The sequence below is a fragment of the Saccharomyces paradoxus genome, chromosome II, assembly GCF_002079055.1.
Source record: "Saccharomyces paradoxus chromosome II, complete sequence".
In the NCBI taxonomy this organism is placed as follows: Eukaryota; Fungi; Ascomycota; class Saccharomycetes; order Saccharomycetales; family Saccharomycetaceae; genus Saccharomyces; species Saccharomyces paradoxus.
Window position 1 is genome coordinate 678,987 of NC_047488.1, and position 16,956 is coordinate 695,942.

Sequence of the window (16,956 nt, forward strand, 5' to 3'; positions counted from 1 at the left end):
CGATGGGGATACCTCTAACCTAACACTCCCTGCGCCGGTTCTCACTCTTATAATAAATAGCTCGAGACGTAACTGCCAAAAGTGCAAAAAAAAGTGAAAAACTATTAGAAAATTAATTGCGAAAAAAAAAGGTTAGTCATATGTGCCTTTGCGGCGTCTTCCGCAGGAAGGGCCCCTCTCTGCCAATCACAAAAGAGCTGGCTGTGCCTGTACGGTTTGCTATCAGCGGCAAATGCCGAAGTCGGGTAATACATTCGTTGCTAGTGATGAATATTCGATATTCCTTTTACCATAACAGGGTCTTAACTGATCAGGTGATGTATAAGGAGGGTCGTATAATATACATTCCCTCTATATAGGAGAAAATGACGATTCTTATTAATTGATCTATGTTGGCAATTATTTTGATTTTTGTTTCCTAAGATAAATAAAAAAAGTGTCTAAAAAATAATATAATACTCGTGAAAATTCTCTTGAACGTAAAGTGTTATAACCTTTTGTCTAAGAGGCCCTTATGTACATCTCCAGGAACTGATCGGCAGACTTTGTAAATGAAGGATTTTCCTTTTCAAATACCCGAAATATAAAAAAAGTCCGACGGCAATACATATAAGATTGGTGATGTAATAGCCGTCACGCAGGATGGTCACGGTGCCATTCAAGAGTTCAGTGCATGCTTGCATGCTGCCACCGTGAGTCACATATACTTTGTTCGTGTCGGGGACAGTGCACTGATACACGGTGAAGTAGTTGATCAGAGACATAATGATCAACCGCGGCCATGTCCCGCCGAAGTTGCTCAAGGTGTTTAACAACGTCATGTATGTACCGCCCAGCACGGGATCTGCAACTCTTGTATGGAAGGCCGAAATTCCAATGAACTGGACAGTATTCATGAACGAGCCCAACAGGTGCTGGAATATCACAAGGCAAAAATAGCTGGTGGATATTTCACCCTCCTTGGGGAATTGCTTCACTACGTAACTCCCCAAGACTGCAGCTGCAAGACGGCCCAAAAAGCCCCACAGCCATGGTGTTAAAACGCCAGCATCCCCAACTAGGTACTTGACGACTTTATTAGTGCTCATGCTGTTTCTTAATCTTCTACTGTCACGAATCATGGGATCCCTGTCAGAGCTCCATTTGACAACATAATATCCGAATATGATTTCGAACGGCAGGTCTATAAGAACTGTGACAGCCAAGTCTTCTCTCTTGAAGCCCTGCTCCAATAGTTTCAGATTTGTAGCTGCTTCGTTACATTGGAAGGCGAATTTGGAAATCATGTGAATGAAGGCAAGACTTCTCACTGACTTCAATTTTAACACTTTTATAAAGCAGCGGTAAATGTACTTTATGCTACTTGTATTCTGAGCTGACACCACATCGCCATCGTCATACTCAATACTTATGAGTTTTGGCTCTCCGTTACTTGAATTTGCTGGCTCCACTTTGGGCAAATACTCCACGTAGGGTTCCTCCTTGGTGCAAAATATGATGTATATGGTTATTACAACGTAAAGTATGCCCGAGAATTTCATGTATCCACCAAGGCTGATGAACCCGTGATCTAGTGGAATTTTTCTGAAATACTTGTTAGCAAAATCAGACGAATTCAATGACAGAAAAATGGTGAATGACATAAAATAACCGATATTCAAACCTACGGTTTGTGCGGTGGAGGCATAGGATAGAGATTCTTTGGACAAAATTGTCAACGCCCAACCATCAACTGCAATGTCTTGAGTGGCACACAGAAAAACCAACAGGCCAAACCACCACGTCAAATTATTTATACTGACACTGTGTAGAGTACCATTACCACGATTATGGAACGCATCATCAACACCGTCGAAGATTATGCCCTGAGATATGCACCACCCTAAAACCCATAACACAAATCCACTAACAAATTGTACTGGAATGATCCACGATCTTCTTCTACCGATGCGCTTGTTGTACAGTGAATCTACTATCGGTGACCATATAATCTTCAAAGAATACGGATAGGTAGCCATAGAGAAAATTCCCAATGATGTAAACGAGGTCTCCTTCGCCAAGGATTTGAGTAGAAACGGTACCGTACCGAAGGCTAAACCCACAGGTATACCTTGAGCCAAATATAACATAATTAAAAGATAGAATTGCGGCAGGTCATGCTTGGCAAGTGACCCACTCTTTCGCTTAGGTTCCATGACTACTTGTGTGTTATCTTCCTATAGCTACAGTGTTATACTTGCACCAAACCAAACGTCAACCTCTTGTTTCTGTTTCCATTAGCTTGTACATTATAGCCGATTTATTTTTTTATCCATTTTCGCATGCCAGAGTATCTTTATTTTCTTTTCTTTCATTCAGCCTGTCGTCCAAAGGAAAAAAAAGAAAAATGAGCCATATATGTAATATAGCCATGAATCAATAACTCATTCGATGTACACAGTACTTATCTCATTCAATTCTGTAAAAACGAAATATATACATTGTATGTGTGTGTGTGTGTATTTGCAGTTATATACCTACTAATAACCAGTACGCCATACATGTCTTGATTAGCAAAATATTATTTATGTTTTCTCATTGGTACTACTACTTCTGCTGAGAGGCCAGAAAGTTTAGGGTAGAGAGGAAAAAATCCAATTTCCTTCTTTCTTTCCTTCCTACTCAATTGAAGTATACTTACTCAACTGACAAGACTTCTTTAACTGCTTTGACGATGGTTGGAGTATCTGGGAAAGCAAAATCTTCTAATTCCTTGGCATAAGGTGTTGGGACATCTGCACCCGTAACTCTTTGGATTGGAGCATCCAAGTAGTCAAAGGCTTCAGACTCCATGACTTGGGCGACGATCTCAGCACCAACACCAAAGGATGGGAAAGTTGATTCAACTGTGATCAAGTGGTTTGTCTTCTTGACAGTTTTGATAATAGCTTCAATATCTAAAGGTCTAATGGAACGCAAGTTGATAACTTCCGCAGAGACACCATATTTCTTTTGTAAGATTTCAGCGGCTTCTAAAGAAAACTGAACGTTTCTTGTGTATGTAACGATGGAAATATCGGTACCTTCTCTTTCGATCTTAGCCTTGTATGGCAGGGTGAAATCAGGCGATAAAGCTTCTTCTGAGATTTCAAAAGACTCACCGTACAACAATTCGTTTTCCAAAAACACAACAGGGTTTGGATCTCTGATGGCGGCCTTTAGCAAACCTCTAGCATCTTCTGCAGAATAAGGAACAAGGACCTTCAACCCTGGAATAGAACCGTACCAAGGAGAAAAGTCCTGCGAATGTTGAGCACCAACACCCACGGCAGCACCATTAGGACCTCTGAAGACCATTTGACATTTTTGAGTACCACCAGACATGTAGTGAGTCTTTGCAGCGGAGTTGACGACGTGGTCAATGGCTTGCATAGAGAAATTGAACGACATGAACTCTACAATTGGCTTCAAACCCTTCAAAGCGGCACCAACGGCCAAACCCGTGAACCCATATTCGGTAATAGGTGTGTCGACCACACGACGTTCACCGAATCTGTCCAATAAACCCTTAGACACCTTATAAGCACCATTATATTGCGCAACTTCTTCACCAATAAGGAAAACGTCGTCATCACGGTCCAATTCTTCCGCCATAGCGGTATTCAGGGCCTCTCTGACGGTCATTGTTTTTGTTGATGAGAATCTCAATGCTGCTGCTGCAGAGGGTCTTACAAAAGAAGTTGGGGCACGACGTGCGACATTTCTGGTCAAGGATGTTGACAGTCTAGAAAACATGTTGAAAAAAATTATTTGCAAAGGTAAAAGGACTTACTAAACTGCAATCGATTATCAATGAACAAATACAGGAACTGATATGGGGGAGGCGGAATTTAACGTCCGAGTGGTAAATGATACTGAATTAGTCTAACAGAAGGTAGGAACTTGACAAAGATAATATCAAGAGTCGCTGTTGCAATGGTTAATCTGTATATGTGAATACACCTTTCTTTATTGCAAATGTGTGAATACAGGACTTTCAATGACGGAGAACTTCTTAGTTGAAGACTCGTCTCTTTTACATGGTCTCCCACTTCGAAGTCTCGGAAAACAGACCCCGGAAACAGCCGCGACGAAAAAGAATCAGCTTAGGCATGATAAAATACTGTTGTCTTATTAGATAGATAAATACTTAAGTATTGGTGTATATAAACGGATAGATAAAAGCATTCGAAGAGCATAAAATAGCGCAGTATCCTGCCTACAACTTACTCTTATTTTTGCTGCTCTTGGCAAAGGTTTCCGCGATAATTCTCCTCTGGATCTTGCCTGTGGCAGTTTTTGGGAGCTTGTCAACAAAGTACACCTTGGTGGGGATTTTGAAGGCGGCGAGATGCTTCTTTAAGAAGTTCACTAGTTCTTCGTAGGTCATTTTTTCTCCCTTTTTTAAGACGACGGCGGCTTGAACTACTTGGCCATACATATCATCGGTAACACCAAATGCAACGGCTTCGTCAATCTTTGGATGCGAGAGCATAATGCCGTCGAGTTCGATTGGTGAAATCTTTTCACCACCCCTATTGATAAGCTCTTTGATTCTGCCAGTAAGAACCAAAAACCCTTCAGGGTCGAAATAACCCTGGTCACCGGTTCTGAAGTAGTTCTCCCTCTTGGTGAAGTTCTCCTTGTTAGCTTTTGGATTATTAGCATATCCTAAAGTGACGTTTTCACCTCTGATGGAAACTTCACCAACTTTACCTGGGGGCAAGACATTGTCATTGTCATCTAGAATGACGACGGTGACGCCTTGTGGCTGACCCACTGTGCCGGGCTTTCTCTTTCCTGGAGGCAGATTGTTTGAAGTCATTTGATGTGACGCTTCGGTCATCGCGTAGGCCTCCAAGACGGGTGCATTGAATTCTTTTTCCAGCTTGTGGAAGGTTGCAGGCGCCAAAGCTGAGGAACACGATCTGATGAACCTAATGTGTGGGAAAGGATTTGGCTTGGGCATGTTCAGCATAATCATGCTTATTGTGGGGACACAACTAAACCAATTACAGTTATATTTAACAAATTGGTCCCAGAATAACTTCGGATGGAATCCATCGGGAACTACAACAGAACCTTGCGTTCTAAAAGTAGAAAGTAAAACACCAATTAACCCATGGACGTGGAAAAGAGGCATCACAACATAAGATCTGTCCAAGGGCGTTAGCTTGTAAGTGTTAGCAATGTTTAACGTGCTTCTCACAATGTTCAAATGTAACAAAGGCACCGTTTTTGGAGTAGATGTGGTACCACTGGTATGCAAAATCAGGGCAACATCGCTAGAACGAGCGAACCCGGGGAATTTAACAGGGTTCGTATTAACGAACTTGGCGTTATTCAAAGACCGGTAGATGACTCTCTTGTAGTTGTCCTCTGGAGAGTATATATCATATTCTACCCTAAACCTGGTAGCATCAAAGCCCAGTTCTACGATGAAACATCCAAACGTGGAGGCAGATTTTAGAATTTCAGAGCTTTGTAACTTTGTAGTGCCTTTAGGGACGCAAATAGCCTTGGATTTCAAGTCATTCAAGTAGAAATTGAACTCCTTTTCCTTATAATTAGGATTCAAAGGTGCGCCAATTTTGGCGTCCATAGTGGCACCGAGGAAGGCGACGATAAATTCCAGCCCATTACGCATGGATATTGCCACTGTATCTTGTCTGAAGACCGTCCCATACAGTGGAGAAGTAGGATTGGTGAATATGGTTTGGAAATGACCCACCATATGGGATAGGTCTCTGTAGGTCACCTGAGTGTCTGTTTCAGGAACAATAACGGCAACATTATCAGACACTCTAAAAGTATCGTTGAACGAAGCAGTAACGGTAATGGCACTTGACATTGTAGCAAAAACGTGGAGCGACGTGTATAAACTCTTGCAACACAGTGGGAGCAAGCTAAAAGCAGAAGCCTATTTTGAAATATCTTTTACTGATACTATCTGTTATATACAGTTTATCCTGAAAAAAATAGAAAAACCCGAATAAAGGACTCGGAAGCTCCAGTTCGGAATAGTTAAAGACGCTTTCGGCCCGAGATGAAAATGCTACGTCCGAAATACAGTCGTCTAGAACGATCAAATCATTGCTAATTGGGGCAGCATATAGTGATATCAAAATGAACAGCATGATCACAACTTTTACAAGCTAATCCTGCTCGTGACGAGCAAGGCAAAAACAATCATCCTCAGCCAAGTCGTATGGTACGACTGGTAGCGTAAATGGCACGGCCACCTGGGTAGTGGTACCCGCATCGTCTTTTTGATCACGTGTAAAGCTACGGCAGGTGACCTTCTTGGTGCCTGCCAATCTGTGACTATGATAAAGCACTCCTGCTTCATAGTTGCGTGGTTTCCTTGAGATGGTACCCCATGCTGTTTGACTGAGGTTTGCTGAAGTATAGAGGCACCATTCTAGTTCTTTGAATACTTGCGATGCATCACAGGGCTCCGTGGACTTGGTTGTACAATGCATGTAAAACTTAGAGTGCGCAGGTGTGGTTCCTCGTCTCCTGGTAATCGTAACAGGGTCCTGCTTGTAAAAGGCTTTGAATTTGTTTCGCAGCATCTCGTAATAACTCCTTTTCTGAAGATATTGGAAATGAAACCACCCAGAGCTGGATAACCTTAAGGGACTGGTGACAAACTCTTGTTCGGTGGGGAAAATAATGTACGGTTTGATCTTTTTCTGAGAATACTCATTCATCAATACATCGGTTGGCAATATTCCTGCTTTTCTTCTTCCAGTGGTGCTCTCCACTGGGGAGGGCATGATTCCCGAAAACAGAGGAATCATCAGATGTGTCCATAAGTTTTCGTCCCGCGTTCTTGATAGAGATGTCCCTATTGATGAAGTTTGGCATAGATAATGCTTTGCAGTATCACTGGTACTTGTGCCAGACGAAAGTGCTTCCAGTTTATTGTAAAACGATAGCAAACCCGACGACTGAAATTTGGAGGGTGTAGAATATACAAATTCTAATTCGCTCAACGGAGCAAAATTGACCCCTTCTACGCTTTTTGTAATTAATTCGTCAATGTCTCTCATGTGGTATGACTTGAGGTATTCTGTCAAGCTTTTTTTGAACGGTACGGGAAGCTCTTCTTTTCCTATTTTCAAAACGGGACTGCACCAGCACACCTGTTGAGGCAGATTAGTTTCCATTGCCGTAAAATTGTTAGACGGCAGGAATATTTTGCATTCGTTGTTATCGTAAAAGTTTATAATCAGCTTGGTGTGATGGGAAGCGTATGGAGGCATTGTTATTTCAATAAGTTTAACCTTTTGCAACATCCCTGCGAGTGCTCCATCCATAGAACGGGCTTCGATAGGCATGATAGTCCCTTTTTGACCTACAATGGTTATGTTCTCTACATTAGGGTGGAATTGTCTCAACAGGAAATCAAGTTCGTATTGGAAACTGAAAAGTATGCTTCTTTTGAGCTTTTCAGTGCAAAAAATATCATTCAATGTAATCATATCGTCTACTTCTCCCACAAGGTCCCCTCTTTCATAGAAATCAGATTTCATTAGCTTGAAAACTGCACTTTTTGCTGTATCATTTGTTCCTACCGTTGCATCTAAATCTTTCTCCGGATCAGTCAAATCAATTATGTTTGATTCGCTGACTATGACGCAGTCGTCGTTGTTATTGTTATCGCCACCTGGAGTCTTTTTTTCAATCTCACCACTATATCTGACGCTCTTCCATCGTTGTGCCACTTTCTCCGCAACTTCCGATCTTTTTCTCTTGGTTCCACTCAACATTGTTTTCTGTGACATGGCTAATCGTTTGAACACTCATTACCATCTCTCTTGTCTGGGCCCACCGTTTCTCTGCATTATTTCCCACTTTGTATAAACCTTTTATTAAGTCACCATTTTCGCAGTTTAGTGCGGCCGCCGAAAATACATCAGAAGGGATCCATACCCATACTTACCAAGAAGACTGAAACACCTTGCTCACATCACCTGAAACAAACAGCAGCTACGGAGAAAGGTCTAAGAAGTAGTAGTAATTATAAAGAGACGCATATCGAAGGATTGTTTAGTCTCCTTTTGTTCTTTTCCATCATATAGCCACTTTTTATAACCTAATAAAGTAAATATAATGGGCTCCACTAAGGACGCAAAAAATATTGATAATAAGAATGATAGGGGGTTGGCTGGCACAAGCGGTAACAAGGTCGTTAACCATGCCGGTTCAACGACTGTTGAACATAAAAATGCTGACAAGGAAAAGGGGAAACAAGAAAAGGAAAATAGAGAGGGAACCACACAATCAAGTGCTTCAGTAGAATCGCACTCCCCACAAGTAAGCCACCATTCAGATAAGCTCTCCTCCTTTGATTCGCCTTTACATTTGCCAAATTTCAAATTGGCAGATGACTTGTTTTCAAACTCGTCAAGAAGATCATCAGATTCCGCTGCATCTTCCTCCGTATCCAAACTCAAATCTGCCCAGCTTTCCAAAATAGGTCTACATCATCCCCATGCAAACAATAGTAAATCAAGTCATAGAAGTGGAACTCCGACATCTGAACTGAAAGCTAACTACTCACCTGATTCCTCTACGCCGCGATTCATTGTATCTAGTATGGTTGGTAATGGCCGGGGAGGTGGTGGTCTACACGGTGCCACTTCGAACGTCGTCAAGAAACTCCATTCTAGAAAAAAATGGGACTGGAACAGTTTACCGGCATCTGATTCTTCTCTATTAATCAAAACCGCTTCAGGAAATCATAATCTAATCAATATCTGCATAGACGGCGAATTCAAACAAATAATGTATGATCCGAATCATAATGAGCTCTTCAATAGGATGGACTTGTTCCTATCTTTCAACATGGACTCTTCGCCAAAGGACTCTTTAATTTTTGCCAAGAAAAGATTACGGTCGTACATTGATTTCCTAACAAAATACTTGGAATCTAGGAAATATGCATTTGAATGTTATCCATTTAACATCGAAAACACCATAAGCATAGAAACTGAAGTTAAATGCTTTCCATCGTTTGACCCGTTGAAAGATTATTCTGAAATTGAATCCCTGATTCAATTATGGTTGGCTCAGTCCCAGAAATTTTTACTACAATCAAATTCATTTTTCTTTTCATCTGAAGTAGTGGAAGAACTAATAAAAAGAAAACCAACTACAAGGCAACATTCGAATCCAACAATCAGCACCACCAGCAATAAGATCAGTGACCCTACATTATATATTCAACAATTAGATATAGAATCAAACTCCCCAAGACCAGTAATATCGGATCCATTGGATGAAATTGACATCTTATTAATAAGACCGTTGCATAAAACCCTGGGTGGCTGGCAGCTAGCGTATGATGAACCAAGCTTGAACATCGCAGACTTCCCATTGGATTTATCCCCCTGGATGATTAACAGTAGTAACGATGATACCCAGAATAAGAACATTGGCAACGATGGTATTGCTCCTGAATATTTGACAAACTTGCAAAATTATCTACCAAGAAAGGGTTCAAGAGCAAAAATAGTCTCTGATGAACAGGAAGTTATTGAATTGAATTCTTCCAATGCTTCAGAGTATATGTTTGACTGTATGAACAGAAAGTTCTTTACAGATGACGCAAAAGAACGTATTTCCAGAAACAACTTCAATCATGGAGTTGATGAAGATCCTTTAAGCGACCCATTTGCTTCAACTAGATCTTTATCATTGCCATCATCGGGGGCAGATGTTGTCAAAAGGAAGAAGAGCCCTACCAAGGGTAATAAAAAATCAGGTTTCGTCAATTTTTTTAAGAGAAAACATTCTCAACTTGCATCGACTTCGCATAATACAAGTCCTTCAATATCACCTAGCATATCTTCCTCTTCTTCCCCGAAGATTCAACCACAGTCACACCTCTCTAGTCCCCCTCGAACAGACAAAGCTCACCACGTTAAATCAACTAATCAAGCACTTCAAAATGAATGGCTGGAGAACTTTTTCTGCCGGACTTTGAGCAACTACAAAGAAATCGATTTACCAACACAATTTGTTTTGCCTAAGGAAGTGAAGAGGTCCTCAAATACGCAATCTCAGCCCGAAGAAGAACCACCTTTGTCATCACCTGTTTCCTCTAATTCAGAAAACTCTACTCCAAGTGAAGGACTGGATAGGGCAAAAAGCGCAGCCATTTATGGTAAAGAATATTTAAAATTGAGGCTGCCATTCGCATCAGACACTATACCCGCTGTAATATGCCCATGGGTCTGGACAAGTCTAAGTTATTATAAATGGAAAGCTCTGCTTAGGGAAATATACAGGTCAATAATTCCCGGCGGGTACGCGCTCGCAATTGTTCCAGATTTAAGGATTTCAAATACATACTATACCGGAATCCTTGGTAATGCCGATGCTGACAAGGCAAACAATACATCAGAAGAGTTTTTGACGACAAAGGAAAGGGATAAGACGTTTGATGCTATGGCTATTGATGCGATAAATAAAGGGTTACATATCCACCCAACGAAGCATTTAACGAGGACATTTAAGGATGTAGGCTTTACAGGAATTAAGTCCTCTGTCCTAAGTTTGAAAACTGGTGACTTTAAAACAGATATGGGTTTTTTGAATGAATTTAATTCTTTAGATATGTGGGATTACATGTTAAGAAGGCAGTTACCAGATAGTAGTTGTCCTCCAAAGGATACCGACCCTACCACTCTTTTCAAAAGATACGTGGAGGAACATATGGGAAAAATTGATGACAACGCCGGCTGCTTCAGAACCTTATACGTGGTGGCGCAAAAGCCTAAACTGCCGTATACCAAATAATCCGTCGCCGTATCAATCATTTCTTTTATAAAATTGTTCAATAACTACTTCTAGTTTATATTTTACTACTCGCCAAAAAGTATTATGATAAATGAGCAGTCCCTCAGTACCATAAAACTAATTTTGAAACATTTTCGCGAATATTTATTAATTTTTTACCTCCCATGGCACAATCTCGTAAGAAGATTACTTGTTCATTTACTAAATTTATTGAATTTATTACATTTATATTTATATATTCTATATCATTCATCTTTTTTTTCTTCGGTTAAACTTCTCCTAGGACTTGTTGGGGTATGAATGCTAGCCGCATAGCCCAACTCTTTGTCTAACATAGCTCCTAGCTTCTTATCTTCTTCAAAAACGTCACGAATCAAACTTTCCTTATCGTCACTAGAATAGTACTTTACATCCACTTGGGAAGCCAAAGAATGCTCTGTTTCTTGTAACGAATCGACAGTAGCTTCATCAACTAAGACATATGCAATGTCAGAACCCGGGCAATCATAATTAACGTTCAGCAGCAGCCTTTCCATTATTCCTCTCAAACCTCTGGCGCCTGTTCCTTCTTTGAGAGCAAACTGCGCAACTTTCTTTAGCGCCTTCTGCGTAACACACAATCTTACCCCAAATTGTTTGAAAATATATTCATATTGATCCAACAAAGCATTTTTAGGTTCTTTCAATATATGAAATAAATCATCTTTTTGTAGAGGCTGTAGAGCAGTTATAATTGGAACTCTTCCGATCAATTCAGGAATTAAACCAAAGCTAACCAAATCTGTTGGAGTGGTCAAGTCTAAAGCACACACTTTTTTTCCGTTATCTAATTCGACCTGCTCAAGTGTATTGCTAAACCTGAACTTCTTCATTCTTTCTTTTTCAAGTTCTTTGCTATTTGATGATTCAACAGAGTCTCCCGTCTTCTGTAGCTTTTTCATGTCTTCTATCCTCTTAACGATATGCTTATCCAAACCAACAAAAGCGCCCATAATCATGAAAAGAATATTTGAAGTGTCCACAACAAATACTTCATCTTTCTTTGTTGTGGTTTGATTTTTCTGTCCGTCAATGTCATGCTTAACAGGCCTTTTAACGGTAATTTCCACTTTATGGCCTTCAATGATTTTCAATAATGACTGCTGAACCCCCTCTCCGGACACATCTTTAGTGCCAATACTTGCGGCTGGCTTGGCTAGTTTATCAATCTCATCAAGAACAATGATACCTTTTTCTGCTCTCGCAACATCAAATTCAGCATTTACGAGTAACCTTTCAATGCATACTTCAACATCTTCACCTATATAACCGGCTTGAGTCAATTGTGTACAGTCAGTAATTGCAATGGGAACATTTAATATTTTTGCCAATGTCGTTGCCAATAAAGTCTTACCAGAGCCTGAAGGGCCAACGACAAGGACATTACTTTTGCTTAACTCTAAGTCTTCGGCTACCTCTCTGCCTGCTGTATTAAATTGTCTTTGAAGATTCCTCCAACCAGCTTTTGATTCACTGTTCCCGCTGAAAATTGGTTCATCCCTATCATTTGTGAGTCTTTCTAGTTCCATCAATTCTTTCTGTCTTTTTAAATCTCCTTTCTTTTGTTTATCATTAATTCTCAAATAATGGTTATAAACCGCTACGCTTAAAACCTTTTTACCAATATCTTGACCAATAATATACTCATCAAGAAATTTCTTCAGTGTTTTAGGAGTTGGTATATTCGATAAACGAGACTGTGCCAATTTCCCTGATGCAGTAGCTGCATATCGCCCAATTTTACTAGAATAGGCTCTAAAGAAGTTTTGGCCTGTAGATTTCAACATGAGCATGAAATATAATTAAAACTTCTTGTCCTATGGGGTTTTGCTGATGAGCCGTTTGCTTTTCTTTTGAATTTTAAAATATACCATAGATGACTATTTTATTTCTACTATCGAAAAAAGATTGTCACAATTAGTGCTCTTTTTTCAAAAAACATCAAAATGATAAGAAAGATACCATGTCGCAGAAAATACAGGAGCATCAGTTTCCTCACTTTTATTGCTGTTATCTGTTGCAATCGATCAACAAGAGACAATCATTTTACGTAGGATCAACTCCTAACCCAGTGCGACGTTTGAGACAGCATAATGGGAAATTAACAGTTGGAGGGGCGTATCGAACTAAACGTGACGGTTCAAGGCCTTGGGAAATGCTAATGATTGTGCGGGGCTTCCCAAGCAAGATAGCAGCTTTACAGTTTGAACATGCATGGCAACATGGTTACCAAACGCATTATATAGCCGAAAAAGATCGTATTGTAAAGCATAAATCAGGTGGGAGAACCTTACATCACAAAGTTGCACTAGTGAAGTTGCTTTTAAAGCATGAATTTTTTCGAAGGATGAACTTAATAGTGGAAATTTTTAATATGAAAGCTTGGGAAATCTGGAAACAGGATAAATTTTTGATCGAAAGTGAAATATTTCAGATAAACGTGAAAATAAATGAAAATGCTCTTGAAGAACCAAAGGGAAAAACCGTAGATATTCTCATGGATCATAGTGATGAGAATTTAAAAGTGGTGGAGACTGTTTATACTAAGGTCATTGGAGATGAAAAAAAAATATTCGAAATATTCGAAAAGAAATTAACTACAGGGGTAGTACGATGTGGAATCTGTGAGAAGGAGATTGACTACACATCTGAAGAGCAAAATTTGAAGCCATTTGTCGCGCTTTGCAACAATAACGACTGTGGATGTATTAACCACTTAAAATGTCTTCACAGATACTTTCTAGATGATGAACAGTTGATAGAAGGGAGAAGAAACTTGATACCTAGAGGTGGGAAATGTCCGAATTGTGATACATTTTGCGAATGGACGACTCTAGTGAAGTTTTCTACAAGAATGAGGTCAGCTCACGGGAAGTAGAGTTCGTCACAATCCGCGACTCTCTTTTTTTATAGATAATGGTTATTTGTATATGTTATATTTCACGGATATTTTTACGTTTACTTTGTAAGAAAGAGCTTATTAGAGGCATAAACGTATACCTTTCCTTTTTTCTCTCAAAAAACAAGTTCCCAATTTTCAGTTATATCAAGCGATGCATTCAGAATGGTTATCTTATTATCATTCTCATGTGAAAATCTAGTCGAAAATGAACTTTCTTTGCCATTTTGTTTGACTGTAATGCGGTCTGTCAATGTCATATTATGTTTTAAGCCATTCTTCGCGATGATGATTTTTTCAATATTGGTATTTCTCAAAGTATCGTAGTGGATATCAATCAAATTTTCAGGAATATGACTTGGAACGTTCTTTAAGATATTATTTTCCAAGACAAACTGAGTTTCTACGTACTCACCTCTTTGGTAGCCAAAAGTTTCTCCATCGTCAACATAAAGATCTCCAATAGCACGACCTTCTGTGTCTGGAGCTATCACTATGGTATAGGGATCGTTTTTCATTAACATTGAGGATCTTCTATACTTATCTCTCAAAGTGATAATGTGGCCGCCTTCAATAAATAACGGAATCTTGTCTAATGGTGCAGAAACATTCTTTTTTATCAAATCAGTACCATCGTTCGTAAAAGAGACCAAAGATGCGAATTCATAGAATATACCAGGTGGGAAAACCATTTCCGTTTCTGATTGATCGGGCTCCGTAACAGGTTTAACTAAAAGGCCAGAATTACTCCAGTAAAATTGGTTGTCGATATCGTACAGCTCACTAAATTCAGGGTGTTCAATGAACATTGGATTCATTATAGGAAATCCAGTTGCGCCTGATTTATGAAACATAGTGTATAAGGTGGGCAATAGGAAATATCTCAACTGAATGGTATCACGAACTATCGACTTCAAGGGTTCGTTGAAAAGGTATGGTTCTCTTCTCTTGGTATCTATATGGGCGTGTGCCCTGAAAAATGGGTACCATAAGCCTGCTTGATACCAACGTGCAATCAATTCAGGCGAAGGATCCTCAGCAAAGCCAGCTATGTCGGCTCCGATAAATGGCATACCAGCGATGTTGTTTGAAAGAACCATAGGAATAGAAATCCTTAAGTAATCCCAATTGGCCACATTATCACCAGTCCATGTGGCAGCAGTACGTTGAGAGCCAGCAAAAAATGCTCTCGTTAGAAGAAAGGGACGCTTGTCGGATTGTGAATAAATCGACTTTATCGCGTCGTAAGTAGCTTCATGCACTGATAAGCCATAAATGTTATGAACGGATCTTTCCTCAATGTAGTTGTCATGAATCAAATCCTTTGGAGCTGTGGTTTCTGGGCCATCAAAAATCGAAGGCTCGTTCATATCGTTCCAAATGAACAAATTTGTCAAATTAGCTGGCAGGTCCATGAACTTTTCAAAAAAGGATTTCCATATTTCCTGGCCATACTTGCTCATGGTATCAATCCATATGGAATTACCTGGCCAGCAATGGCCTATATAGTTATTTCCATTGTGATCCTTGACCGCTACATTTTCATTGATTACTCTGTCGCTAATTTCATAATTTTTCTTCAAATGAGGGTCGATCAGCACGACAAGATTTCTTCCCAACTTTTTTAATTTGGATAGCAGCCTTTTTGGATTGGGGAAAGAGTTTGGCTTCCAAGTAAAATATTTTTTGTCGTTAGTATACTCCAAGTCCAACCAAATAAAATCGTAAGGAATCCTATGGACATCCATCTGAGAGTCCACTGAGAGAACGTCCGTTTCATCATTATAATTCCATCTACACTGGTGGTAGCCAATGGAGGCCATTGGCGGCAAAAACGGTCTGCCAGTCAAATCGGTAAATTTGTCGATGATAGTCGGGATGTCTTGCCCCAGGGACACAACTACATCCACGACACCATTTTCCGAGATCCAATGAGTCACAGTTTTATTTTGCTTGGTGTCGTACTTTATGTCCACCCAAGTGTCAGCGGCATTGACCCAAAAGATGGATGTGGACGAAGATGAAAACATGAATGGGATGGAACCGTACATTGGTTGGGTAGTGCCGATGTTGTACTCAAAAACATCAACGTTGAAAAGTCTGTAAGGCTCTCGCCCACCCGAAGTGTCCATCAGCCGTAGTGACGTCGCATGTTCTGGTATACCGTAGACATTAGTAGACCCGATGAAAGAGAAATCTAGTGCAACCGATTCAGGCCCCAAAGGCAAAGAATCATGCTTTGAATACAGAAAATCGTCTTTGAACATGTTGAAAGTAGTTTCCTCTGGCAGCACGTGTGCGAAATTTTCCTCTTTAGTTCTGTGATGTTCAATGTTGAGGAAATTTTGTTCGTTTACAATAAGTTTCAGCGCATTTCGCCAGTATATTTTCAATTGAAAGGGTTCAGTGAGAATTTCCAAGGACACATCACCATTTCGAAGATGAACTTTGTTATTAGTGGAGTTTGAAAGTGATAAAAATGATGATATTTTCGACCAAAACGAATTCACAGTGTGTTCTTGCTTAAGGAAGTGTAACTCTGGAAAGTTGGTCTTGTTCACCTCGTCCTGAAATTTCTTGTCGAATGCGTGCTGCCAGGTTTTATTGTACCGTTGTGGAGAGATTAACAGCCCGCTGCTGTTGGTAACCGTTCTCTCTTTCTCGTCTATAGTAAACCTCACTGAGTGATCCTGTAAAAAAGAGAGAGAAAATGGGAACTCGACGGCTATATCATCGCCGTCCAATCTTGGTATAGTCTTAATTATGGTAGCATGAAGAACATTCTGCAGAGGATCGTGAGCAATAGATTCGGCGTCCAATTTGTAATAAGAGTGATGGGATCTGGCAATATTTTCAGCATAAATTCTGTTTCTATGACAAAATCCAGATTGCGCACATTTCTTCAATAGATAGTCGGTAAACGCATGCGAAAAAGCAGTAAACAGGACCAATTGGCACACGAACCATTTCAAGAGGACCATACTGAATGCGATTGGTTAAAGATCATTATTTTGAGAGATGCAAAATAATCAGATCACCCCCAAGCCATATGATCCTCTGAGTTATAACTTTCTAATTACGTAGTACGAAAATGTTGCAGTGCGGGTAAAAATAAATTAGGGTACTTGAAAAGAAAAGGATGAAAGACAGAAAACTGTTATATAACAAAGACATATCACTTAACCGTGAAA

At 40.0% G+C, this 16,956-nt stretch overlaps 8 protein-coding genes across 8 annotated transcripts; 2 read left to right on the top strand and 6 right to left on the bottom strand.

Annotated features, from left to right (window-relative positions):
• Positions 1–512: 512 nt before the first annotated feature.
• SPAR_B03170 (uncharacterized protein) lies at positions 513–2,195 on the bottom strand (the record flags this gene model as incomplete). The annotated part of the gene is made up of 1 exon (XM_033908919.1): positions 513–2,195. The coding sequence occupies one exon, from the start codon at positions 2,193–2,195 to the stop codon at positions 513–515; it is 1,683 nt and encodes a 560-aa protein (XP_033764810.1).
• A 481-nt stretch (positions 2,196–2,676) lies between these two features.
• PDB1 (pyruvate dehydrogenase (acetyl-transferring) subunit E1 beta) lies at positions 2,677–3,774 on the bottom strand (the record flags this gene model as incomplete). Its single annotated transcript, XM_033908920.1, has 1 exon — positions 2,677–3,774. One exon carries the CDS (start codon positions 3,772–3,774, stop codon positions 2,677–2,679), a length of 1,098 nt encoding a protein of 365 aa, XP_033764811.1.
• Positions 3,775–4,237: 463 nt separating this feature from the next.
• PCS60 (Pcs60p) lies at positions 4,238–5,869 on the bottom strand (the record flags this gene model as incomplete). The annotated part of the gene is made up of 1 exon (XM_033908921.1): positions 4,238–5,869. The coding sequence occupies one exon, from the start codon at positions 5,867–5,869 to the stop codon at positions 4,238–4,240; it is 1,632 nt and encodes a 543-aa protein (XP_033764812.1).
• A 304-nt stretch (positions 5,870–6,173) lies between these two features.
• On the bottom strand, positions 6,174–7,808 carry TDP1 (tyrosyl-DNA phosphodiesterase 1; the record flags this gene model as incomplete). The annotated part of the gene is made up of 1 exon (XM_033908922.1): positions 6,174–7,808. The coding sequence occupies one exon, from the start codon at positions 7,806–7,808 to the stop codon at positions 6,174–6,176; it is 1,635 nt and encodes a 544-aa protein (XP_033764813.1).
• A 328-nt stretch (positions 7,809–8,136) lies between these two features.
• Positions 8,137–10,827, top strand: SPAR_B03210 (uncharacterized protein; the record flags this gene model as incomplete). Its single annotated transcript, XM_033908923.1, has 1 exon — positions 8,137–10,827. One exon carries the CDS (start codon positions 8,137–8,139, stop codon positions 10,825–10,827), a length of 2,691 nt encoding a protein of 896 aa, XP_033764814.1.
• Positions 10,828–11,072: 245 nt separating this feature from the next.
• MCX1 (Mcx1p) lies at positions 11,073–12,659 on the bottom strand (the record flags this gene model as incomplete). Its single annotated transcript, XM_033908924.1, has 1 exon — positions 11,073–12,659. One exon carries the CDS (start codon positions 12,657–12,659, stop codon positions 11,073–11,075), a length of 1,587 nt encoding a protein of 528 aa, XP_033764815.1.
• Positions 12,660–12,829: 170 nt separating this feature from the next.
• SLX1 (endonuclease) lies at positions 12,830–13,744 on the top strand (the record flags this gene model as incomplete). The annotated part of the gene is made up of 1 exon (XM_033908925.1): positions 12,830–13,744. One exon carries the CDS (start codon positions 12,830–12,832, stop codon positions 13,742–13,744), a length of 915 nt encoding a protein of 304 aa, XP_033764816.1.
• A 137-nt stretch (positions 13,745–13,881) lies between these two features.
• Positions 13,882–16,746, bottom strand: ROT2 (glucan 1,3-alpha-glucosidase ROT2; the record flags this gene model as incomplete). Its single annotated transcript, XM_033908926.1, has 1 exon — positions 13,882–16,746. The coding sequence occupies one exon, from the start codon at positions 16,744–16,746 to the stop codon at positions 13,882–13,884; it is 2,865 nt and encodes a 954-aa protein (XP_033764817.1).
• Between the last annotated feature and the right edge of the window lie 210 nt (positions 16,747–16,956).